The sequence below is a fragment of the Anneissia japonica genome, unplaced genomic scaffold (genome assembly GCF_011630105.1).
Source record: "Anneissia japonica isolate Jap-2015-1 unplaced genomic scaffold, ASM1163010v1 scaffold284953_len930413_cov181, whole genome shotgun sequence".
NCBI classification, from domain to species: Eukaryota; Metazoa; Echinodermata; class Crinoidea; order Comatulida; family Comatulidae; genus Anneissia; species Anneissia japonica.
Window position 1 is genome coordinate 305337 of NW_022746987.1, and position 27787 is coordinate 333123.

General features: G+C 34.0%; 1 protein-coding gene across 5 annotated transcripts; it reads left to right on the forward strand.

The window, feature by feature from the left end:
• Positions 1-301: 301 nt before the first annotated feature.
• Positions 302-27787, forward strand: LOC117120358 (farnesyl pyrophosphate synthase-like). Of its 5 annotated transcripts, none has more exons than XM_033265390.1 (10): positions 302-439; positions 2703-2880; positions 4322-4462; positions 5974-6054; positions 8931-9053; positions 9273-9361; positions 11238-11310; positions 14502-14579; positions 25144-25278; positions 25956-27787. In XM_033265390.1, exons 3-10 carry the CDS (start codon positions 4322-4324, stop codon positions 26154-26156), a joined length of 921 nt encoding a protein of 306 aa, XP_033121281.1. In that variant the 5' UTR covers positions 302-439; positions 2703-2880; the 3' UTR covers positions 26157-27787. The 5 variants fall into 5 exon arrangements, with proteins under 5 accessions (XP_033121281.1, XP_033121278.1, XP_033121279.1 ...); XM_033265387.1 differs by having other exon boundaries at positions 404-723; positions 25956-27707; XM_033265389.1 differs by lacking the exon at positions 302-439 and adding an exon at positions 517-652.

The window sequence follows — 27787 nt, forward strand, 5'->3', positions numbered from 1 at the left end:
TATGTTTCGATAAACTGGGTTTCGCCTAATCTATTAAAATTAGTATACTCATTTAGTGGATGATTGCCGTCTAATAATTAATTGATTGCATTTTATCTATAGGCCTAAAGATAATTTTACTCTCAACAACACGTTGCCAATGATCGTATTTTTCCCTTCTTTAATTTATTTTCGTTATTTGATCATAATTGTGGCCTTGACTCAATTCTATATTTGTCACTACCATGCTTGTCAATTTTGGCCCTTCAATTTGGATTGCAGCTTTCTGATGGATAAGGGCTAGTTCCAGCGCCAGGGGTGGCTTAAGAGGCCCGTATTCTTCCTCCTCTTTTGAGCGACCGTGGCGATAGAAGATAGCCGAAAAATAGACGTGATGTGATTGGTGCATAGTGACCGTGTCGATATCCTCACCAGGTTAAAAGAATACCCTACGAAAAACGTGAGAACAATTTTAATTTATAAATATTTCTAAAAGCTGCGGCGAGACAGGTGTAAAATATTCAAGCATGAATATATATTACTAGAAATGATAAGGAACTCGGTATTCACAATCGAAAGAACAGTACTACCACTCCTTTATCTTAGTTTGAACTCCGTAACAAGTTTACGATGTTCTGCGGCTAGGCCTAGGCCAAGGCCAATCAAACTAAAGGTAGGAAGCCGTGAATGTTCGTTCCATTCTGCTGCATTAACAAGTACGAACCGGCCTAGGCCTGTGTGTAGGTAGGTAACTTTATTATAGTATTACTATCTTTGGTACGTGCATATGTAAGTCTAAACTCACCAACGACTTGGCAAGTGCCCCTCCCCCCACCAGTGGTTGCGCAAGGTGGCGGTCCCCCAGTGAGTGGTGGCGCAAGGGGCTATCCCCGGAGTAGTAGCACAAGGTGCACCCCTCCCCGTCTGACACAGCCAGGCCTGAAATTGTCCGAAGCCATTACAAGGTTGTCGGATCCAAATAACGTTATTTTGATTGCCAATCCCTAGTATTAATAATATTGTGGTCTAAAAGAAAAAGCACCATGTAGGCCTAGGTCAGGCCACAATAATTAGGTTCACATTCAGAATTTATCGTGAGTTCGTTTATCATGATGTTCTATATGAACCGGCGAAGCGAGTTCATCATGATCTTCTACTTCACGTTAAACTGCAACATCGTGAGTTCGCTTATCATGAAGAAGCAACAGGGTTTCAGTCCCAACACCATGGATGATAAATTAATTCATAGTTCGAATTCAACCAATAAGCGCTCATGTTGAAATGGATCACCACACATGACCTCTTAACTTTTAATCGTTCACGGGTTTTTTTATTTTTGTGGTGAAGTGAAGCGACGAAGTGAATCTTTCATAATATTTTGGTTGTAATTAGTTAATTGTCGAAAGAACAATGGTGAGACACAAGTGGACGTACAACCAGGAACAAGATCTAGTAGAAATCTGGAGTGAACCAAAGATATAGAAAGATTAGAAAACAAAATGCAGGCAAAAAGCCCAGATACACAAAGAAATTGCCAGGCGATTAACGGAGAGAGGATATGAAGGGATAACAACCGATACAGTGTCATCTTTTTATCCTCCACAGTTTTCTCCTTAGGGTTTTAGCACGGAGGCCTAGGCCTAGATGGGAGGGATACGAAACTTCGCCCATCTCTCGAGTCTGTTGTTCATCGAAGTTAACTTGTCCTCCGATGTTCTGATTTCTAACTAAATCTAGCGTTTAAATTATTATAAGGCATATTAGTGGTATGCATCTGACAGTCAGCGGACTCGAACATTTGCAATAATAAAGGTAAAATTGGTGTAAAGTACTTGGGCAACATGACAAACAAATTCAAATCAGCAGCGAGATACACAAAAACAAAATTTCGCGCGCTGTCATCCCAGGCAGTAGACTTCGCTGAGGTAGGGCTTCCGGTGGTTTGCATGCAACACTGCACCTCATTAGCATAACTAGATCATGATAACAGTTTCTATGTGAACGGTTTTCTTTAACGTGCTAAAGTTATCATGATAAATAGATCATGATAACTTTATCACGATATCTTATGTGAACGTGCCTGTTAAGCTATAAAAACTCTCCCGTGAACCCAATACTGTAAAGTTTTTTAATTGCACGGATGATACCTCAAAATCTAGCTGAAATTTGCACTTATTCAAAATTATAGCGGCACTTATTAGCGAGACTTTTTTTATTCCTTGTTTTGCGTACTTATTTTTTTAAAGATCATCAGAGGAGGACGAAATAAAAATAAAATTTTGTTTTTTTATTTGGCAAATAGTTTTGCCAAAAATGTCCAGACGGAGGAGAAAATAAAAATAAAATTTTATTGGTGAATGTAAAAGAGGCTGGTTGAATGCTTCAAATTATATTATTAGGAAGAAATATACATATTTTATCTTTGGAGATTTCAAGGCAGTGGAGGGCATAGTAAAAATAAAATAAAGAAAATATCAAATTTTTTTCTGAAATTTCCAATTTTTTTGTGGCGGCTGGTGTGCTAATTGGCCAAAAATAAAATTTTATTTTTATTTCGAAATCATCAATATTTGCAGTCGGTGGGTTCGCTATAAACAAGGTATAAAAAAAGTCTTGCCTTTTGGTACAGTAATTAATAGGATGCAAATCCATAACCTTCATGTAGTGTCGTCCATGGTTATTGATAAGATAATCTTCTTTTTTCCCCTTTTCTATTAATTTAGATCTCATATTCAACATAAAACATTAAATGCTCATTACCTGACTTCAACAACTAAAGTTGCTAACCTTTTAGGATGTTTTAACAAAGAAAAATTTAAAGAAGCTTTCCAACTGGCAACAGAAGACTTGAGGGGAGAAGGTCTGAAAGAAGTGCAAGATGCTGTCATCCAGTTAGACAAGGTGAGAGCAAGACAAGTTTCTCATACTATATCAGTCTATCTGTTTGTTTTACCTTCATATCTATATTTATTTATGATTAAAATAGGTACTGTATTAACAAATAAAAAAATCTGCTGAAATTTTTTTTTAAATACATTAAACTTTCCTAGTGTGTTCAACTGTTGCATCATCGCGATAACTGAAATGCCTCACTATTTTGGAATTAAATGATGATTGAATGAAATTTAAAAATGATTGAATGATATTTAACAAAGAATAAAGAATGGTAAGAGGTCCAATTATCTGGGTTTCTTAATCTTAACTGAATCCTATCTCGAGAAGTACTACCACGACTTAAGAGGGCGTCCTTCAGGAGAGATGATATACACGTAAAAGTTGTTCCAACGAATAGAACGCCTTTCGAATTTTCAAAATGTATTCAGATTATATAAGGCAACCGCTGACTTGTTGTACTGCGTTTTTCATTTCATTGCATGCATGCAAAGTCAGGAGAGTTGGGCCAATTGCCATTCTTTATGCCACCCTGACACTTGAACGATTTTCGTTCTCGCACTGGCGTGCACTTCGGCGTGGCAATGATTAAAGTCTTCAGAAACAAGTGTGAGCAGTACGTGAAGGGTGCGGGGGTGCGTCCCATGTAGAGAGAATTTTAAAATGTTAAAAAATTTGGCACGCATCAATGTTCATGCTATATGCGTGAACCATGCATGAACACAGCATGAACTGCGTGTCAATGAAGAATGCTCTTCCTTTTGCTGCCTTTTCTCCTGCTCTTGCAGAAGTAATAGTCCTGCAGTTACCAGAAACATCCTCTCTGCTCTGCAATAACAGTGTTTCTGGAATTCAGCATGTCGTATCGTCCACAGCGAGTTGAAGAAAAACCTACGCTATAACAGCGGGAAGACAGCAGAACCTAGACGTGTTGTGCGTGAAAATGTGGTATGTTAGACGTGAACAATGCGCGGACAATACTTAACTTATGTGTTAACAAATAGTGCCATTACGTAGACAGTGCATAACATATGTGTGTACAGGATGCAAATATGGCTTCACCCCCACCGAAAATGGCACGCCTTGCCACAATGCTTTGCGAGCAATGCGAGGACAAAAGTCATGCAAGTGTCAGGGTGACATTACTCTTTGATGATAACATGGGCGTTAGGCTGAGGGTGGAAGGAGTACTAATGCACCTCTTCTCCAATGGCAGGAAATTAGTTCTAATAGATAAGTTAAAATACTAAAAATGCCCAATGTAGTTCCACTTCCTTAATTTTAGCACCTTCCAGTTCCGCATTCTTAATTTTCGCATCCTTCCCCTCCCCCCACGATGAAAGCAGCCTCTTCTGGATAATTTGTATTTTTAAAATTTTATTTGGCAGTAAATAAGCATTTCTACTGTATAAAAAAGACTTAAAAATGAACATGTTTTATCTTCTGATAGATGATTAATTACAATGTGTTCGGAGGTAAAATGAATCGTGCTATGGTAGTTCTTGGTTCCTTCAATTCACTTGCGTTGCCTGAGCAATTGACAGATAAAAACCAACAGAAGGCTGTTCTTTTAGGCTGGTGTGTGGAGTTAGTAAGTTAATTTATTTTAATAAACATTTGGTTTTTCCTTGTTTTTTTAAATTAAAATTATACTGTGCTATATACATTTTTAGGCGGAGTAGATAAAAAGCATTTTAACAAGGCCAAAAAAAAAAAAATATGTTGTGTTGTGTTGCCCTACGCTACCGACTGGGTGCTTGTTTTGATATTTTTTTATAGCCATAGTATGGTTTTGCTCGACTTGCCCGTGCGTGCTGGTGTGGCTCAGATACACAAATTATTATACGTTTTGAAGCCAACAAATCTTTCTTTAAACTGATTTATTTTTGTTAAATTTATTTCAGTACATACACTTGGTTAGTATTATTTCGTCATTGTTTTGAATATTTTTTGTTGGTTTGGCAAGCTTGCCATCGTTTTATTGTGGTGCCTACGATACAAGATCTTAGACCGAGGGTCTTCATGAATTGGGATTGCAGCTTGAGTCCTATCCTATTTCAGGTATTACTAAAGATACAAAAAAAAAAAATACAATACCACATCATCTGCAACAATATGGAGTTATAGTATATAATAGTTGAAAATTGGTTCCAGAATTCTGCTACCCTATACAGTACTGTTATACATTACAACCTTAAAGTAATATACAGTGATGCAGTTCAAATATATAAATAATACTAAAGCTGAAATTGTCCTAACATAACAATTTAAAAAAAAAACAACCTCATATGCCATAAGATGGTTTATTAGTTTTAAATGAAATATATATGTTATAAAAATATATTATTTTATATACAGTAAAACGTCCATTTTACGAACGTCAATTTTACGAATAGTCAATTTTACGAAAGGTCTTTGCCCGTAATGATGTCATCATCGACCGAGTATTACCAAGTATTGCGCACGTTTTGCAAATTGAATGTATATTTTTCTTAATAAAATCAAGTTGTATTTTCTTCCATTTCTGGCATAATAATCCCTATAGTAATATAATAAACTTAACAAGAACAACGAAATACCAACGCAAGTATTGTCGGATTGAACGAACATGTTTACAATGACGAACAAGAGTGTTGGGGTCAGCAACTTATTGACATCGTGAATGCTAGATATGATCGCGAAGTGCACGTAAACAACACAATAGGTGATCTAATAACTAGAAAGAACACGATAGAAAGGTCCATAAAACATCTAGATGTTTGAATAAGAGTTAAAATAATATTTTGTTAAGTGGAAGAATGCCAGTGATTAAAATAATGTGTTTTTTATTGAAGGTAAATTCAGCAGGCTCTAGAGCGGTAGACTATTCTGCTGCACTGTCGGTTTGTGCTAGGCCTGACCACCGTCAACCTATCGGCACTCAATGGAAGGGGATCCTAGGCCTAGGTATTGGAAACTGACGAAATTTACAAATTTTTCAATTTACGTACCCCCTTGTTACTAAGGGGTACGTAAAATGGACGTCTTAATTGATTGCTTTTTTGAGAAAAGTATTTTTCTCAATAGTGCCTTAATGTCTTCTGCCATGTGTTTTACCTTTAGTTGCAAGCATGCTTTCTTGTTGCTGATGACATCATGGACCAGTCCACTATGAGACGCAGCAAACCTTGTTGGTATAAGCTTGTAAGGAATTTTAACTTTTTTGAATAGATACTGGTTACAGTAATTTTCTGTCATTTTTTTGTCTACTGCCCTCTATAGGGCAGAGAAACTATTAGCCATTGAAAATCTTTGGAACCATAGAATAATAAATTTATATTTGCGTCTGATGCCCAATTGTATAGAATTTTTTAAAACCATTTATGGGAGCATTATGAAAACATGTTTAAATATTTATTTATTTATTATTTATTTCGAAAATATTTTGTGTGAGGGTGTTCCAACCAGCCAGAGCTGATCAACTGGGACTCTCAGTACATACAATTTAAGATAAAAGAATAAAAATTAAACTAGATCTTTAACATAAACAAATAAATTATAATAAAACAGCAAAATGAAAAAAAAATCAGAAAATAATTTTAAAAATAAATAATTTAATGAAAACAATTAAACCTAGACTTACTATGTCTGTACAACAAAACATGGGCTTTTCCTAATTGCCATAAGAGATGTTCACATTTCAACAAAAAAGTCATTAAAAAGTATAAAGTCAAAAACACACAAAAAACAAAAATGCTAAGTACTACTTAAAGTAAATTATGAAGTTAGAAAAAACTTCACAACTAACGCGACGTTAGAGAGACACAAACTATAGCTGCAGTGATAGAGAGGTACATGGAGACTTTTAAAAATCCTCATATCAACACCCTACTCCAGATCGTCACCAAAATTTAATACTTTCTTCATGGGACCATGAAAAATTATTCTGAAAGTTTCATTTAGATCCATTTATTATTAGAGATATTTATGTCTGGGACCTTAGCAATTTTAGTGACCCTTAAATTCACATCCGAATGTGGATGGTCACTAAGATAATAAAATACTTACCTTGTAACATGGTTAAAGTTTCCAGAAAGTTTCATTCAGATCAGTTGATCAGTTTTTGGAATATCTGGTATTGTATATTTGCCCTTTATTCCCTGTAATTGGTCCTCATGTCCACATCCCAATTGTCACTAAATATTAGGAGGCACGTCTTTGGTATATTGGACTATGCTTGGACAAAGTTTGGAAAAGATCGAATCGTGGAAAGTGACCAAAGTATGTAATAACCCAGTGCAAAAAGATAGGAAATATGTATGTCAGAAAAAAAACAGAAACAAAACAATTGCTGGGAAAGCCAATAATATAAAACAAAATGAAAAAAATAAAAATAAAATTGACACATTAAACAGAAAAATAATTTAAATAATAAGTTAAACAAGAGAATTAAAGAGAAAATAAATACTGTAATTAAAACTAATGTCTAATAATAAACAGATTTTTAAAAGATAAATAATTTACAAAAAAAAAAAAACAAAGCAAAATCAAAATTTAAAAATATTGCAACAAAAAGAAATGGCCACAGGGAAAATTACACAACACAAAACACGGCAATAATCAGATGTTCTTTTTACAATGCGCAGGAATAAGTTTTGAATATGAAGTCCAAGTGGTTTTAATCCTTTTCATTTAATTTTGATATAAGTTTAGAACATTTTATCAGAATTATTTTGAAACTGCTCCGCCAATATTTCACAACTCACTGGAGGACTTCCACAGCCTAGCCTGAGTAGCTGGCTAGTTACATAGAGCACCGCGGAGCACATCGCGCCGCTAGACCTTTGCTATAGCAGCAGTAGACAGCACTTTCGATCATGATAATTACTAAATATTTAAACATTGAAATAGCTTTTTAAGACCTAGACTTGTTTTTAATATAAACATTTCATTATTTTTACGTTTTCAAATATTCATGCTCATTAGTAATTTAGTTTTATGGTTTAATTATTTCATGATGGTAACTACGTAGATTGAAATGCTAGGCTTCTGGAAGTCCCCCAGTGGTGGTTGCTAGGTTTTCGGAAATTTTCATTTCAAATTTGGTGAAAATAGTGTATGGTAGGCCTATGTGTAGGTATCCTTATACATGGGGAGTTAGTTACAGGTAATCTCCCTCACAAGAGTCATTAAGTCATTGTTGACTAGCAAAATGGTGTTATTATGATCATGCAGTATTCCTTTGTTGTCAGACTCAATTCAGCATTCCCCACCCCCTCCCAATCATTTACATTTACATAGTGACCGGAATTGTTGCTAAGGAGTGCAGTAGCGTAGTTGGGACAGTCCCACACAATTTTTCTATTGGGTCCACAAAGAATGGGTCCACATTTTAAAAATTGCACCAGATTTCTCATACTTTGTGTAAAATGGGTCACCTTTTCAAAAAATGGGTCTAGATTTCTGATTTTTTTGCATAAAATGGGTCCAGATTATTCATTTTTTTGCGTAAAATGGGAGAACTTTTAAGAAAATTGGTCCACATTATTTGAATTTATGCGTAAAGTGAGTCCACCCTGATATTGTCCCGCACTGTTTGAAAATCCTGGCTACGGCATTGGCAGTGGCGATTTGCCAATTGCTTATGGAAATATGATGTACGGTGATTAATTATTACTGTATGATCTCGAAACACCTCCAAAATTACTAAACCACTAAAGCAATGGATTCTCAAATGTACCAAACCAGAAAATTAACTATGCCATACTGAGATACAGATTAAGCAACATTTTCATTGAATTACACACTTTGGCTACAAAGATCACTTCATTTTTTTGCCAGTCAATTTTAAGTTGTGTATAGAAAGAATAGAAGAAAAATATGAAGCTATAATTTTGAAAATTAATTACATATTTTAGTATATAAACTAAAGCAATCCAAGAGTATTGAATAAAGTCAAGCATTTTCCTTAATGAATAAATGAATTTTTCTAGCTTAATGCAAATAGTATCTTTAACTGTTGTATACTGTAGTCTAATGATCTTTTGCAGTTTACAAAATAATATATTTGCATTTTGCAGGATGGTGTTGGACTTGCAGGTTTTAATGATGCATTCTTGCTGTACTCTAGTATCCACTCAATTCTGAGAAATAACTTTAGGGATGACCCATGTTATATGTATCTAGTGGAAATATTTGAAAAGGTAAGATTCTGAAATACATAGACATGCATGTATACACTGTCATATATTTGTATATAATTGCTTGGGATGTAACTTAGTTTTCTGTCATGACCCCTGTGTATTTCATATGAACCTAGGTTCGGGGGATTAAAAGATGGTATCTTAACCACAAAGCCACTTCTCCACTCCCTTTGTTAATAATTAAATTAAATAATATTCTTCCTTATTTCATGTTCACAGGTGCTGCAGCAGACTACAGTTGGTCAGTCTCTTGACCTTCTTACCTCACCGACTGGCAATACAGATTTGACCAGATTCACCCAGGAAAGGTAAAGCATAAATACTTGAATATAAAAACCTTTTAGGGATGCTAAATAGCTATGACCAGTGGCATAACGCCATGCGCTCTTGTGCGGTGGTCTGCAGGGCCCCCGACCCCGAGGGGCCCCATCCATAGGGTCCTCGATCTAGCACCATGACCCAAATGGGCTTTGTTGATACATAGCACAATGTGTCTCTGACATTGATGGTAGGACATACAGTATTTCATTGTAGGCCTTTATCCAGTGCCGGATTAAAGAGGGCCCTGTCAGCCCAGGGGCCCCCAAAATTTGTCACCATGTTTTAAAATGGAGTGCCATTTCCAATCATCTAGAAGTGCCATAATCATTAATTTTCTTACCTCCACACCAACCATGGTGGGACTGTGGTATAGACCCTCCATTTGTTAAAGTTCCCCCTTTCTCCTTCCTTCCTTCCCTATCAAATTTTTAGATCAACCGCTGATATAAAATACGAGCACATCTAAAATCCCCAAACGGAATTGGTGACTGCCCCAAAAGGGCAGTTAAAAATATTTGGAATACAATGACAAACATGATTAAAAAAATAGCATATCACAGAATTGGTGACTGCCCAAAAAAGGCCCCAGTCTCAGAAAGCTACAGGGCCCCAAGCCCCATTGTTACACCACTGGCTATGACCTCCATTAAAATAATATCAAGAAATCTTTCACCAAAGGATCCTTTGTTGGTCTACTTTGTCCAGCATTCTCCCAAGGCCTTTTAAGAGTCACTGTACCATGATGCTTTGCACATTGTGTCTAATTACAATTAGTAAAACATTTTCAATTTGGTCTACCAAAAACCATGGTGTTTGGTGTCTATTAGAATCCCTATAATTTAATTAAAGACCGGCACTCAACAGGTCCGAAGTTGGAAAATCCACACCCGAGAGATCTGTTTAAATGAGTTTTCTAAACATCTAAATATATTTTTCTGTGCATGTGATAACATTATGATTGGCACTTAACTGTTGGGAGATTCATAATACAGTAGTATAAGACTTCTAAAAGCATGCAAATATCATCATGAATTAGCAGGAGATGATATATTTCGAAAAATTCTTGCTTGCTGGCGGGAGTTCTTCCTGTCGATTTCCAGGAGACTCCATTCTTGGGACTCTGCAGGAGACTTCCTGGGCATATGTGGTCTTTAGATTTCTCCATTTAGAAGGAAGTTAAAAAATAATACATTAAATGTTTTAAATGGATGTACAGTTAGTTTATGCTATTATTTATTCTGAATAAAACATTTAATGGTAGCCAGACATGCAACTTTCCATTTACTATTGTCACTAACATTATTGTTACTGTATTCAATATACACAAAACACTGTACACAAAACAGTGCATTGGTTAATATTTCTATTTGTAAGTCATATATAACACAATTTATTACAGAAAAATTGTATTAACATCACTATATATTTTATAGTGGTCTTTAATAATTGGAGGGAAATTTTTCAGTTGGGTCCACTAAAACTATGGTCTTTGGTTTCTAAATAGAGTGAATCTTGAATTGGATGGAACAGCTAATGATAAAATATAGGCATTACAACCGGATCTGCCGAAGTGAATCTTTAATTGGTGGTCTTAATTAGAGGGGTTTTTATATGGAAGGAGACCCGTATTTTATAATACAGGCATTACATTTTATGTGTGAGATTTTGGTCCTTAAGTGTGAGAGCATGAGATAGACCCCAAATGCGCGAGTCACGCGTCGAATGCGTGAGACTTGGTATGTATGATAATATTAGGTAGGCTAGGCTTATGCTAGCCTAGTAAGGGACTAGCCTCGGCTAGTGTGATTAGTTGAACAAGTTTATGTATTCATGTAATAATTACAACACTGTTCTTGTCAATAGGTATGATGCTATTGTGATGTGGAAGACAGGCTTTTACTCATTCTACATGCCTGTAGCTCTTGCCTTGTATCTTGTAAGTAAATACAAATGCTTTGAATTTTTGTATTTCTTATGTTTTTACTGAATTTATCTTGTTTTCCTGAGATCATATGATTTTGTGTAGATCTTTTTTAAGCCATGAGGGAGAGGCATTGAAAAAGGATGACACCCACGTCAGTTCCCCATTTATGATATCTTGCTGCTTGATGCAAAAAAGATGCCTTCTTGGGCTTCAAAAATACAGGTCCAATTAAAGACCACTTTTGGGACCGAAGTTTCCGTGGTTCCAAACTTCGGTCTCTAATTAGAATAATAAAGATAAAAGGCATTTATTAGTTTGGGACCACAGAAAAGTCTTTAATTGGAGGGAGACCTGTATTTTTTAATTGTTTTAATTTGGGAAATAGAAGTTCTAACTACAAAACATGAAACAATAATTTTTGGAAAGTTGGGGCACTATCAAGTGAGCTGAGAGAATACTCTAAAATAGCTAGTAATTTTCAACTGTATTATCATCATTATCAGTGTCAAGAATAACTTTATGGCATTTGAACAAAGTTCCTGTGGTCTATCATTATTAACATTACTTATATTGAATCAATAACATCATACTTTTATGAAGTGCCAAGTGTAAAAATATTAACACAGTTGTTGGATAGATCAGTGTTTTACATAAATGAAAGTCTGCAACCAATCAAAAGATACAATGCTCAGAATGTTTATATTAGCAATGGAGACAGTTCTGTAGGGAATGCACAAAATTGATTATTTATGAATATTATTGTTGTTATATTATAATGTAGATCATTACTGAAAATTATAGACAAGACCTTACACTAGCACCGCCAGGTGTATCTAGTGAAGATTAATTACAGGATTAAAAGATCTTAACTGCTACTCTTAAGTATCACATGCCAAAAGGTTAATTGTAATATACAGTAGATAAGTATCATTTTACCCATTAGGTTTTAACAGACTATCCTAAGTAAAACATCTGCATGTAGTCAAAAGAATAATTCCTTTTATAAATTACACTTTCTTTTTTCCTTAAACAATGGACAATATTAAGTAATTTCTCTTACAATGAAAGTGATGTATTACTGTAGGTACAAAAGATAGCCACAATCTCTTGCATATAAAGCCAGACATTTTTTGTTTCATAATACCATGAATTTGATTTTCGGCCTTTTAGCAAATCCAGCTTTCCAAAAAAAAAAAATAGAAATTTCAGGGGGAAAAAATCTTTTTGTTTTTCCTGCCCACCCAGTCATCTCAGAATTTAGTAAACATAAAGCATTTATCAGGCCAATTACTTAGTCTGTTTACATTGCCACATACCATTGTATACATCAATGCAGTGGACTCTCAAGTGAGGGTCTATTGATTCCCTCAGTTTCATTGGTAATTGAGAGGTTTATAAATATATATTTAGCCATTGGGTTTTTGCCTTTACTGAATTTTTTATATCTTGTTTAGGCATGGAGGAATAAAACTCCATGGTTTAGGCAACCCGCCGCCCACCAATAATGATGAATTCAAATAAAAATAAAATGTTATTTCTGGTCAATTTGCGCACACACTGCCACAAAAAATTGAAATTTCAGAAAAAAGTAAGAAGTTTAAAAAAAAAAATGTTTTACACCTGCCGCTGCCTTGAAATTTTCAAAAATAAGACTTTAATGTTTCTTCCTGTTTATCTAAACTTGAAGCATTTAACCATCCCATGACTACAGTAACACTGTTTACATTTTCCAATAAAATTCCTCTGACGATCTTTAAAAAATAAGTATGCAAAACAAGGTCTAAAACAGATCACACCTTAGGTAGAATATGCAACATTTAGATAATACAGTATCATCATTGAAAAAATGTTATAGTCCCTTTAATGCTGCTGTTACTATAATGATAATATAATTTGTTGAGTCATTTTTTTACTTCCTGAAGAACCTATTTTTAGTGTTTGTTTATATAGTATTGTGCATTGAAGGCAATGTTTTAAGATGCGCATTGGCTGGTGGTGTCTAAAGCTGCTTTAAGGTATATGAGGCATTTTAGGGGATGATCTTGGTTTTAGGAGGTGCAATGGGATACAATGTGCAGAGGTTACAGTACAGTAGGTGTAACTGTCATTAGGGCCATTTTTACCGGGTCTTTTTTCTGGGGCCATTTTTTCTGGTGCCTTTTTTTCAGGGGCCATTTTTATCTACAGTAGTATCTGTTTAATATAATTTTCTGTGTTTGAAAAGTGTGTAAAATAAGAACAAAATAAGAACATTTCGAGCCAGAAATCAGCCAAATACACTGAGCCTTGGCAAAATTTTACTGGTTCTTATTAAAAAAAAGTGTAATAAATGTGTTCAGTTTGGACAAAATAGCTGCTGTTGAAATTCATGGGAGTGATGTTTTACCCTACCGGATGTGTTATCCTGAATACTCAGTACATTCCAAAATATGTACGTAAACGATTTGCAATTGATTCAGACAGGAATTAAACCCACGACCTCCAGATAACTAGTCTGGTGTCATCACTAGACCACCAAGTCTGTGCCAAGTGTTGAATCCTACCCCAAAGAAGAAGCGGGTATTGCAATGAAAATTAAAATTGGCTTTTTATGTATTTTTAAATTTCATGTATTTTTAACTGTTTTTTGATGAGAATTGGTTGAGATAGTTAGGAAAGTTATGAAATGAATCTCTGAATATTTGCCTCAGAGGTTTTAAGATAACAGCTTTCAAATATTCCTAATGCAGTATTATTAAAGTATGTTGAACTATACTAACATTAAGGTGTGTATTTTAAATATAATTTTATTAGGTGATACGCTGCTACAGCGTATCACCTATTGTTGTTCTTAAGATTTTTCTTCTTTATTTAATTATTTCTCCTTTTTTATTCTTTCTCCAATTTTTTGTTCATGGCTATTTTCAAAAACAGCACAGGTACTATATCCTTGTTATTTGGCTAGATAGATCTGTATCTGAAGTTTTGCAGGTGACTTTTTGTCACTCTTTGACCAATTTAAAACATGTTTCAGACAATTTTGGGCATTAAAAAATATTCTCGGTGCGGAAAACCATCGGATCCTGCGTATCACCTAAAATTTGTTGATGACGAATTTCAATCTAGTTATGCTTTGTTTTTCCTACAGTATGTTATTAACTAATATTTCCATCTGAGATTAGGTTGTGCATGAACTCTATGTGAATTATAATTTGTTTTGCCAGGTTGGAATATATGACGATCAAACACATAACCAAGCAAAGGAAATCCTCCTGAAGATGGGACACTTTTTTCAAGTGCAGGTAAAATCCTTTTTAATATAATTCTATCAATATTATCTATAATATTTATTATTATTATTATTATTATTATTATTATTATTATTATTATTGATAATAGTAGTATTGTTCTTTTTATTATTTATTATAACTTAAGCCTACAAAGTTTTGCACAGTGGTCATTGCACTTCAGATTAGTGTAGGCAGATTCAAGGCAGGGTGATTCCTGCCTAACCTGGGCCCCCAACTTACCAACTTATTTTAGATATGTTTATTAATGTTAGCAGTGTTTTGTTGTTAATATCAAATTTAACAATTTGATAGCTTTTGTTTTGTGTAGCTTCGGCAATCTTAATTGCTTTTCAGATATTGAATATTAATCTGTGAATGCCAGTGTTTATTTTCATGACAAAATTCAAGAGTTTGATGTAAGCATTTGGGAATGTATCTAAACAATGGATTTGTTTCCTCTTGAAAAAAGCTAATCAAGGTCTATTAATGTCGCTTCGGTGGCCTTTATGGCCCCCAAGAGATCATGTGTGCTACAGTGCTATCATCCTCAGTTTTTCATAAAATAGTGCATGCAGGCAATCTGATAGTAAGAAGTTCATTCTTAGAATGCCACGAAAATGTGAAATTTAATAACGAGTTGTGTTTCAGTTGGCCACTGAGCAGTCTTCATTTATGACCTCACAATCAAACAAATTGCACTGAGCCATCTCCTTTTTACTACACTATAATATTTATTCATTTCAATATGTACCAATTATACAATCACATTCAAGCTTTGAACATGTTTTCAGCCAGTTTCACGAGCAGTTGAATATCTTGGCTTAATTTAAACTGGATGTCCCTGCCGAATATAAACTAGATGTTTCTCTACAATTTAAAGTGGAGGTCTCCCCTTCTTTAAAAGCCAACAGGCTTTTATAGCACTTTCAAAATTGTTATTGTTACCTCAGATTGGCTAAATTTTTAAGAATCACAAACAAAATTTGTGTCTCTGACTTGCGAAGTTTAAACTTGCCACTCTTAAAAAATGCTTCCCCTGAATTGTCTATTTCAAAGTATCAAAAAAATGCTTCTTTCTAATTTGTCTATTTAAAAGTTTCAAAAAGCTCTTAAAGTACACAGGTCATTTTGAATACACTGGTCAAGTTCATGTGTTAAATTTGGTTTTAAAGGTAGGGGGCGGAGCTATCACGTTGCATGTTGGGTACTAACGTTAAAGGGTTAACGTCATGCGGTGAAAACTACCTAATACTTATCACATCCCCCTACCAATGAAAAGAGTATGTCAGTCTTCTACAAATTAATTACAGTAACATCTCCCAATTATGAACCTCCCGTATACGAACTCTCGATTGTACGAACCCCATTTGCGGCGATGATGTCATTACAAATGATTGTTTTATACTACAAATACACATAAAATTGTATTTAAAAGTCTTCAAAAATAATATGATGTTACATCAGCTAAGAAAGAAAACATTTAAACCAATGGAGTGACAAAAATACAGTTTCAAGCAAGAAATGTCAACCGTGAAATTTGAGCTGTGCATGATGCTTGTTCAGGCATACTGTACAGTAAATCTCGCTTTTTGTTCAGGGAGTACTATTCATATGGATAATACCATTTGGTTTGGCCTCTATGGTCCTGTTTTCATTCGGAAATCACTTTAAATGAATACTTCACAGTGAGCACAAGTAATTTTTGTTTCTGTAATTGTAAAGTTTTATTTTGTTGTAGAAAACAGTAAAATCCAAGTCATTTTTCGTGACAAAATTTTGCTCCCATCGCAAGGCTTAGGCCTACCTAGCTCTGTACTTTGTAGCATTGTCCTAGGCCTACCCTCACCACACTATAATGCTATAAACATTTTGAACAATTTTTATATCCTCTTTAAAATTTTTAAATGTTGTTTGTGAATTTTAATGCCATTTTCTTAATTTTAATGGTTATTATGGTTTTAATGGCTTCAATTCACTTTTTGTCCATTGCTTTCTCCTTTTTGTGTTGTGTTGAATGAAATATACCATGAAGAATAAAGAAAGAACTCTTCTGAATCATGAATTTTCTCATTACGAACTCTGTTCGGATGGAGGAGTACGTAATTGGAAGATGTTACTGTACCTGTAATATAATATGTAAAGATCAACACTATAATATTTAGTACAGTTTCCCTATAACTATTGACTTAATTACACTTAATTACTAACACTTAAATCTACAAATAAAATAATGCAATAAAACAATGTTATATATACATCATATGTACTTCTTCTCAACACACTATATGAATGTACAGTTCATTTTGGTTGTACATGTTAAAATAATTTCCAACTGTACAATCTTTTTAAAAAATTAAAATGTTCAGCAATGTCCGATTGAAAATGTCCTTTGAAAATTTCAAGCTGAAAGTCAAAATCTTCAGTAGTAGGCCTACTCAGCTATACAAATTCGTTAAAAAATTTAAATTGCTCTGCAGTATTTGGCTACAGTATACAGATGCCTGCAAAAATCATAACTCCTTGTCCAGCAATGTTCGGCTGTACAGTACACATGCATTCAAAAATCAACATTTAAATTGTTGAGCAGTATTCAGCTCTGTAAAGAATCTATTTGCAATAGATCCATGTTGCATGTTTAACTGTATAATCAATGTTTATAATGATTCAGGAAAAAAAACCAGCATTGTCTATGCACATACACTATTAAATATTGTCCACATTCAATGAAACAGTGCAAAAATAGTTCATAAGCTGTACATAGAATAGTCTATGATTATTTACAATGATGATGCACAATGTCATTCATTACACTAACTCTATGGTACAAATGATTACTCGCAATCACATTGCTATGGCTAGCAAAAGGAAAAGTTCTTGATGAAAAAAATATATAATTGTGAAGTCTGCTATAAGCTGTTCACAAGGAGAAAAGCTGCTGTAAAAGTTCATATTTATATAGCAATTTTATAATAGTAGCATTTTTAAAAAGATGTACTTATACTTATTATCACAAGTTGTCTTACATAACTTTTAATTATTATTATTATTATTATTATTATTATTATTATTATTATTATTACTATTATTATTATTATTATTTCTTGTAAAATACATTAACTTTCCTTAAGTAATGTACTGTTTATATATTTTATAATATTTTTAACCTTCTATTGCCATGTGTATTTCAAAATATTTTGTATTTGTATTTGAAATTGGCAAAAGTGAAAGAAATGAAATAATATCGGTGCTGGTTCAAGCGGCACACTAACTAATTCTGGTGGAACAAGTCTTCTCAGATAAGGAATATAAACTGTAAGCCCAGCGTACCAATGGCTCATGTGCACTTAAAAGTACACATTTCTTTCCAAGGAGAGTAGGGGGCTACTCTGATGTACAGCTCCATACAGTCCCTGCTGTGGGTAGACAAGAGTATCTGGTACCGCTTTACCAGGTAGCTCAGGCACGAAGCAACCTTCAGAAGAGGAGGAAGTTACTGTATGAGCTCGACCACGCCTCGACAAGTACAATGATTCGTATATCACAAAAGCCTGTACAGTACACCAGAAGATTGTTGGTTACCATTTTCGATCAGCAGATATACATAGTATTTTGGAATATATTTTATGCAGCGTTTTCAAAACTTATCGATGCATACTTCTTTACTATTGAATTTTCCGAATCCTAATATTTACATTATATTTAAATAATTTTATAACAATTATATTTATTAATCTCTCTTCTGACATCCATAAACATTAAGTCCCCTTGCACCCCTCGATATGAAGAGACACCTACGAGCAAATTATTCAGTACATCAATTCATATTAATGTCTTGGTTAATAATACATTTGATGCTACAGTAGGTCTTCTAACGCTTAAGTATGTCATCTCTGATCTTGCGAAGTCCCTTTTGAAAATCCTTGTATGTCATACAGTAAATAAATGGATTTATGGTAAGATTTAAATCTTGCATCAGTAAACACACCTCATGGAATATATAATTAAATCTATGGCCTATGAAGTACATCAATGAAAAAACAGCATTTGGAGTCATTGTAACAATATAAATAAATGCAATTAAGAAGAGGGTAGTCAACAAATTTGACTTGATATCAACTTGCCTGCCATTACTTGGTTGACTTTTTGATAAAGGCTGTTGGGTAATCATTCGTGTTTTGTGCAATTTTAACAGCATCTGTACGTAACAATACAGCATGATACTAAGAGGTATCAGCCACTGGAAAATAATTAAAAATGTAGCAACTAAAGAATTTATGCTGTCCATTGTACACTCAGTTACGTATTCATGTATGTCTGCATATATAGGGACGCATATCGTTATTATTACACCACACAAGTGAGGACTTACGAACGAGAGGTATGTCATTTTCCCACCTAAGGATTTCTGGCGGTAGAATAATGGATGGACGACAGCAATATATCGTTCAACTGTAAGCAGAATAAAATTGTATGTTGATGTTATTGACGCGTAGTGGAATAAAGATTGCATTTTACAGAATATGGTTCCACCAATGCCATTAGGAACAGCAATATTGTAGAAGATCAAAAACATAAGAGAGCCGATGAAGTCAATCACAGTCTGATGCAGAAGTAATTTTAGTGACACAGACTTCTTGTAAGTCTTGTTGTAGAGAAATACAAATATGACAATGGAGTTCGCAATGATACCAACACCAGCAGATATCCAACGAAGTATGACAAACACCAAGGGATCTTGTAATTCTATGCGAAATGTGTACAGCAGGTAACTGTAGTTGCTAGGTAGATCCATAACTTCTTCAGGGTTTCCAATACTCGTAAAATAGCAGATAATATATTTTCAAAAATGGTAGAAATACAGTAAATATTTCTTTGAAACCTGTCTACTATCTCACCCCATGTATTTTGGAAAATATCGCAAATAGACACTTTACACTTTAATGATGGATAATGTCCAAATCCTTTTCTCTACTCAAGAAACCAAGCTGATACCATTAAAATATAAATAATACTGCAAAATCATCAAGCTCAAAAAGCTGAAGGCAATTAGTGTCCTTTCTATACTTCAATATTATGTCCAAGGAGGACAGTTTCACAATTATCAATGTAAACCTAAGCTTGAAGAAATCGGCTACTTCCCGTTAGTGCGATGACGACCAAAGTGTCTGAAGACCAAGGGGTTGCATTTATTTGTGGCGAAAATCACCGGACAAAATTGAAGTATAGGAAGAAATTAGATTGTTATTTTTGAAATTTCAATTAACTTTCAACAAGAACAATTAAGTATTAACAATGCCATGTTACATTACATAATAAATTAATAATTTGATATAGTGCCCTTTATTTTATAACATTGTCAAAGGGGCTGTACATCAAAATTTTCCATAAATAAAGTCCATAAACAATGCCATGTTTTGAAAGAATCCACAGTTTACTATGAAGTATGTTCAATTCATCAAATTTAATTAATAATTTTGTTAAACAATTTGTGTCAATAAGTGGGACAATTGTCAATAAGTGGGACAATTATCAATAAATGGGACAACTAACAATAAGTGGGACAATTAACAATAAATGTAGGCAACAAACTATATCATATTACTATTATATTACATGGTTTTGAAGGGAAATAATCAACCACATTGACTGTATATTCAGTTTATCATTTTTTCAAAGAATTTATTCGTAAATTCCAAATTGATAGTCACTGTGTCTTGCTTTTGTAATTAATGATGAAAACAAGTTCTAATATTTAGTGCTGATAGCAAACAACTTTTTTGAAATTTTAAGTAAAGATTAAAATTCAAAAATCTAAAAATGTTATAAACATGCTATAAAACTGGAAAAGGAATTCTTAGAACAAATAAACTTTATAGTAGTAAATAAAAAATTGGACGTGAGGTACAGTAATTTGATGACAATATCACAAGCTGTCATGCACACAGTGGACATTCACCTGAAGAAATGCGGCATGCAATACATTCCATTGAAGTATGGTATGTCAACATATAAAGTTTTGTGTTAGTAGCACAATATATAATCAAATGAAATTATGATGAGTGTAGCAGATATAAGTTTATTCTTTCAACTTTCTTCATTACTGGGTTGAGATGCAGTCAATGATGTTCTGGTATATAATAAAATTATATCAGTTTCTCACAGTAAAATCCTTACATTCAACAGTTTTTGTTTTTTTTTAATATTTATATAAATATTTTATTTGTTTTACTATCTTGTTACTATCTTGTTATATATTTACATGTTTAATTGTTTATATTTTTTAAAAGAACCTATTATTGAAAGCTTCACTTGTGGTTTTTCCTCCTCCACAAATTAAAACATTTGTGGTGTTAGAAAAATTGCCCCATTTGGTAATTGTCCTATTTATTGATAATTGTCCCATTTATTGACACAATTTGTTTAACAAAATTATTAATTATATTTGATGAATCGAACATACAGTAAATTCAAAACCTGGCATTGTTGATACTCAATTGTTCTTGGTAGGCCTAATTAAACTGTTGTCGAAAGTTATTGAAATTTTAAAAATAACAATCTAATTTCTTTCTATACAGTACTTAATATTGTTCTGTTATATTTACCACAAATAATTGCAACCCCTTGGGTTTCTGACGCTTTGGTCGTCATCGTGGTGACAGGATGTTGACGTGTAATTAAGATTGATTGATTAATTATTAATTAATTTGAGTAATTTTCTTTAAGTAAAGTCATTGTGCTTTTTGTTAATGTAAACAGTTTTGCTAATTACTAACTACCAGCTTGCATTTTTAGTACGATTGTGGCTTGGTGGTTCCCACTTCCTTCATCCAGTTGTTATGTGACTGGCGCCATCAATATGTAAATTTGATTGCACCCACCCCTCATGTGCGGATTTCAAGAGAAGGATGTTAAGCGCCCTCATCATGTTGTCCTTACTTTTTCATATCCACTTCAATCCTTTACCCAATGTCACTCTATATTTTATCTAAAAGCATTACAAGTTGTTTTGTAAATTGAAAGATCAGATTACATAACAAGTCGCGTTCTAAAGCCTAAACACATTTGCCTCGGCAATCAGTATGGCGAAAAGCAAAATCTTTCACCTGGAAAGTGCAAAAGTTACAGACATACTGTACTTAATGGGTGGACGTTAATGGCGGATAGGATCCAGCTGAAATTTGTGACACTGATTCTGTTGACACCTGGCAGTATTTCAGTAAATTTTATTGCTAGCCCCTAGGATTATACTCAGTAAAATGTGACATGTTTATAAAGGTTTGTATGGTTGAAATAAATATATGTTTAAAAAAATCAAATCCATAATAATGTCTGTAACATGTCGCCACAAGCTGCCGAAAGTTCCAAGGACCCTTTTCAAAATTTCCAATTTCAAAGATTTGGAATTGGACAAAAAATTGTGTTTATTTATAAACTTAAAGCTTTGCTTTATACTGTACATACCTACAATCCATAATAGAAAAAAATTATGAAACTATTTTTTTAATTGTTGTTATATTCATTTGTATTTATAATCCATTTAATATCCAGCTGTTGGCGGACATAAATTTATGCATCCTGGATTGCATTCATCTTTCATTTAATTTCTCTGTAGTTTGATCACTTTAATGTCAGAGGTTACTGTACTGTCTATTAAAGGTTGCGCCATAACATGTGTTGATGAAAGACCAAACAAACTTTCAGATGTCAAACTCCAACCTCCTCGGTCTCTTTGGTATTTATGACTGTATGTGAATATAATATTGTGAACTTTAATCTTTCTAGGTCTTTAGACACAGTGTTTGTGTTTTGTTTTTCTGAGACTGCACCTATAAAAAATTAATGCATTTCTAACACCAATGGTGGCCATGACAGAGTGCCTGGGGATACAGAGGTGCAGAAATGGGGTTAAAGTTGCACTAAAAAAATGGGATAATACACTACTGTATATATTGGAAATAGTGTCTGTCATTGACAGATTATAACACTTGCAAATTCCAAAAGATGATTGATGTGATGTAATACTGATTACACAGGCAAATGATAGCAGAAAGGACCAAAGTGTTTTTAAAGGTACATCGGTTCCATCTTGCCAAACATTACAGATACGCTGTTGGTGGTAAAATTGGGTTTGGTGGGGGGAATTCAATTAATGGGTTTTACTTTTATATAAAGGTCTGGTTGTGCTGTGCACAAGGGGTGTTATTAAAGGGCTATTGAAGCCCAGGCTAAAGCCCAACCTTACATTGAGAGCATTCTAAACTCTCAAATCTAACACCCAAACCACCACAGTATAGAGATAACCCTTGTTCAGAGATATGTATAAATGTACCACCCTTGACAACAGCAGCAAGTCTCTATTCTTTCATTACCTAGCGATGTCTAATAAAATTTAATTAATCCCAGATAAATATGTACTGTACTGTACTACTCAGGGTTGTAGCTGTAGAAAAGTAAAGGTGGATAATAGGTGGGTGGGTAATAACATTGGTAAACTCTAAATACTAAGAGTGGATTTTACGGATGGAAAAGTAGCTTAATAAGGGTTGGTGGAAGGCCATGAAATTAGCTATAGACTGAGTTTGGGAAACTCCAAGGCTAGGTGGCCCCACCCACCATAACTACATCCCTGCTGGAGTGACACAACCACTTGTTTATGTTCTGAATGCATAGCTCTCTGAACTCGCTGTAACATTAACTCATGTAAGATTCCAGATGTTGTTTTCAGAATCATGTTTTATTGGAAATTGATAGTCTGTACTGTTTACGGATACAGGTTTAACTACTAATCACTGTCTTGGAAATTCCCAATGGGGCAATAATAATTTTTTTTTTTTTTTTACAAGAAAACTGTCATGATTTAATAGAAGTGGTTTTTCCATTAGTCTATAAATTGCATATTATGCCATTTTTACAAAAAAAAATCTTATAGAATCAAGTTATATTGGAAATTGATAGTCTGTAGTAATGATGAAGGATACAGATTTTACATCTAATCTCATTTTCTTTGAAATACTCAATGGTACAATATTTTTTTTTTTTACAAGAAGACTGTCATGATATAATAGAAGTGGTTTTTCCATTAGTTTATAAATTGCATATTATGCGATCTTTACAAATGGTACAAAAAAACTGTCATGATGTACAGTAGTGGTGGTAGCAATGGTTTTCCGATTGGTCTATCAATTACCTATTATGCAATTTTTACAAACAAACTTGTAATTTAATGGAAGTAGTTTTCCATACCAAGTCAATAGTCTAGAAGTACTGTATGTGGCGTAATGGAAAATTTCGGGTGAGCTGGCCTCATTATAGTTAGTTTGTAGAGCAATCAAATGTTAAAGAAGGGATAAGAAGAAGAAGAAGCATGAAACGGATGAGAATGAAATACTTCCCTCGATAAGAGGCTAGTCCATTGCAGGCCCCTATCAGATGGTGCGATTCCAGGGTGTGGTATTCAAGGGGATACGATGGGTACAAAGCCTCCCCACAACCCCCAAATTGACACAAATTCACATTTATAAGACAGTCAAAAATGTACTGAATATAAAATTTGTTATTTCCTGTATAACCATTTGAAGGGAATTTGAAAATCTTTTATTACCTGTAATGTATCATATCCACTTCCAACCAGTGGCGGATCCAGGATTTCAAAATAGAGGGGCCCGGAGAGGTACTTTCACAGATGGAGGATCTCTACCACCGCAGCCCAACCATGGTTGGGGCTGAGGTACTGTAAGAAAATTTATAAATATGGCACCTGTATGGCTGGAAATGGCACTCTCAAACTTAAAATTTGAATATAATTTTCTTTTTATCTCCATTTCTAAAAATTTTCGAACAATTTAGGCTGGCCTGGGCCGGCTGGGCCCCCTTTGAATCTGCCACTGACAACATCCTACAATACCAAAGCTAATATAAATCGTATATTATATTTATTCAACAGTGTTAACGGCTAACTCCCTTCAATATCAATACCAAAGCTGTAATCTAACCAGCTCTTCCTTTGACGGTTCTAGGCAACCACCATACCCCAGAGTTTGTCCATTTTTGCACACCCTTGCACCCTTCCCCCCCCCCCCAATAGCAATCCTTGCTACGGCCGTGCATTGCAGGTTACTCCTAGCAATTTGCTGGTACCTGTTGTTACAGGTTGGTAGACTGAAGCAATATAAAGTCCCTTATGCAAGAACAATAAATAACCGGTCAGCGTAGTTAGTCTTCAACTGTCTACCTGAGCAGTTAGTCTTCAACTGTCTACCTGAGCAGTTAGTCTTCAACTGTCTACCTGAATTGCACTCAAAACCACTACTGTGCAAAACTTTCCTACTATATTAACATATTCTGGTGCTTAAATGTTGCATTGTTTGTTATTTATACTTAAAAAATGTTTTTTCTCTTGTGAAATAGTTACCCATAAAACATTAGAAATACTGTATAATAATAGCATTGAGAAAAACATTAAAAACTTAAACATTGAATTTAAAGTATCGTCTTATATATATTCTATGAAACAGGTTTAACAATTGAATTTTTACAGATTTTTCACTACAAACATTTAAATCTTTAAATATTTCAGGATGATTATTTAGACTGTTATGGTGATCCTGCAACTATTGGTAAAGTAGGTACAGACATCGAAGAAAACAAATGTAGCTGGCTCATTGTACAAGCATTGGCATTAGCTGACCAACGACAGAAAAAGATTTTAGAGGCAAGTATTGTATTTTTTCAGTCATTTCGGTCATTATTTGTTATTATTGTTTAATAATAATATAACAGGTACTTCATTTAGGATTATTGTTGTATAATATCTGGTACACCATGTATTACAATGTTTCTGAAAACAAATTTGATTATAGGTTGTTATAGAGATTCCCGCAAATTTGTAAATTACAAATTAATTATTCTTTTTTACTCATTACACAGTACCTCTCGACAAAAATTTTAAAGATAGTCTATTATTAATATTTATTACTGTGTAAAATAATATAATTATTCAGGTGGTTCTATTGTACAGGATATTGATAAAATTTTGATTTGATTTTTATATTTTAATAACTTATTAATATTCAACTGAAAATTAGAATGAGAAAAGATAAATTTCTTGTTGAATATTAAAAAAACATTTGGTCGATACCATTTTTGTGTGCATGTTTGTTTTTCTTTTGATCTCTCCCTGCAAAAAAAAGGAAATTTCTATAGTTAAATGTAAATCCATTGAAATATTTTCTTGAGTGTTAAATAATTGATTTGTTGGTGTTGACATTGTTATTGTTGCTTATTATTATTATTACCATCAACATCAATCATTATTGCCAACAAAGACATATTACATGATACATAAAATTTGAAATAATATTGACATACTGTAATGGTAATTTTTTTCAGATAAACTATGGCCGTGATGATCCAAATAAAGTTGCCGTCGTTAAAGATGTTTTTAAAGAATTAGAACTAGAATCATTGTACAGGAAATTTGAGCGCGAAAGCTATGCAAACATTCAGAGTGATATAGACAATCTGAAGACTGATTTACCCAAGGAGTTGTTTTTAGAGTACGCAGCAAAGATTTATCAACGAGAAAAATGAAATGCGATTAAACAAAATAACACATATGGCTGTGGAAGCTAATAGTAAATACATGAGGGAGAGGCATTTAGGTGAATTGAATTAAAATGATGACATCCCAAGGGGTCCCATGCTGGATAACGCCACTTCTGGGAGATCTGGAATTTGAGCTTTCTTTACACTTATAACTTATTTTGCTGCACGTGGGGATACCAATTGCAAGCTGGCTTCCAGGGACTAGTATAATAGGCCTAATATTCAGAAGACTCGGAAGTCGGCCTGCAATGGGTGTCACTACACCCATTGCACTATTAGGAATTAGTAGAAGATGGGTTACTGTCGGGTGATCTTTGCTTGCTTGTAGGTGTGTGAGAGGGCGTACCGATTTCAAAGACACTCTGCGACTCACAGGAGACTTATGACCCCTGAGGTCATTATCAAAATTAATTGTTTATTTACTGTATTTTCTGTACTGGGTGTGAATACAGTATGGCCCTCTTCATGCCAGTCTATAAAAGCATATCTGATTAATGAGGTCATGTTGCCCTCCTGTATGTAGGTTGGAACAGTTGAAATAAAGGTGTAACCTTTTTTTTTAGCAAATGCTCAGATACTCATTTCTTTAGTTGCATTATTTTTACACATTTTTTTACTGCAGCAATGGACAACACAAATGTGAAACTGCAGGTGGATTACAGTAAAGGATAGACTTGAGTTTTGGGTTTTAAAACTCGTAACACCAGTGTCTTCACATCCATATAATGTTGTTGAGCTTAATGTTCCCAGTTTCTCACCATGCTTGTGTGAACATATCAATACTGGACTTTAGATTTTTTTTTTAAACTGGTTTTAAAAAGTCTCCTCATATCAATATAATGTTTTCCCTAATGTTCTCAGTTTCTATCAGAAAAAACACTATATGTTTTTGTGAACGTAAACAAATGGATACAGTATTTGGCATTAGGGAAATCTGTTATTAAGCTAAAAATTTTTATATATAATTTGAACTAACTTTTATATAAAAATGTATGTTCTGTTGTTTTTGTGTGTTTGTACTGTATCCTGGGCATATGAGGGTAAAGATTGCCCTAATCTGAGATGTAAACCCACGCTAACCAAGAAATATCTAATTTCCAGAGGTCTGTTTGTTGATAGTTTGTTGCAGATCTTTCATAGTTTAAATATAAACTGTTTGTACTCAGCTAAGTAGAAATACTTTAATAATAATTGTTTAATTGCTTACTTCATGTGTGATTACACACAGTACTAGTTTGAAATCCCATTCATACAGATTAACTATTTCAGGTGTATGATTGTGCTCGGGCGGGTGCAGAGGGGACAGACGGTGCGGTCGCACCCCTCTAAATTGTATTAAGAAAAATAATTGTTGTATTGTTGTAAGGTATGATATTGCAAATCCGGGCACCAAGAGGGAGGCGCAGATTCAGACCTCTTCGCACCGTTCGCCAATATAAAGTGATAGCAGTGTCTGGTGGTCTTGCGAATTCCAACTCTTTCTGTCAGAAATGCCACCTACCTAAACCAAAGACAAAAATATATCGACAAAATAAACTTTTTGCATTGTCTAAATATTATTCAAAGAGGGACTGTAACTAAATCGGCTGCACGATAGCGTAGGTACATTTTTATGA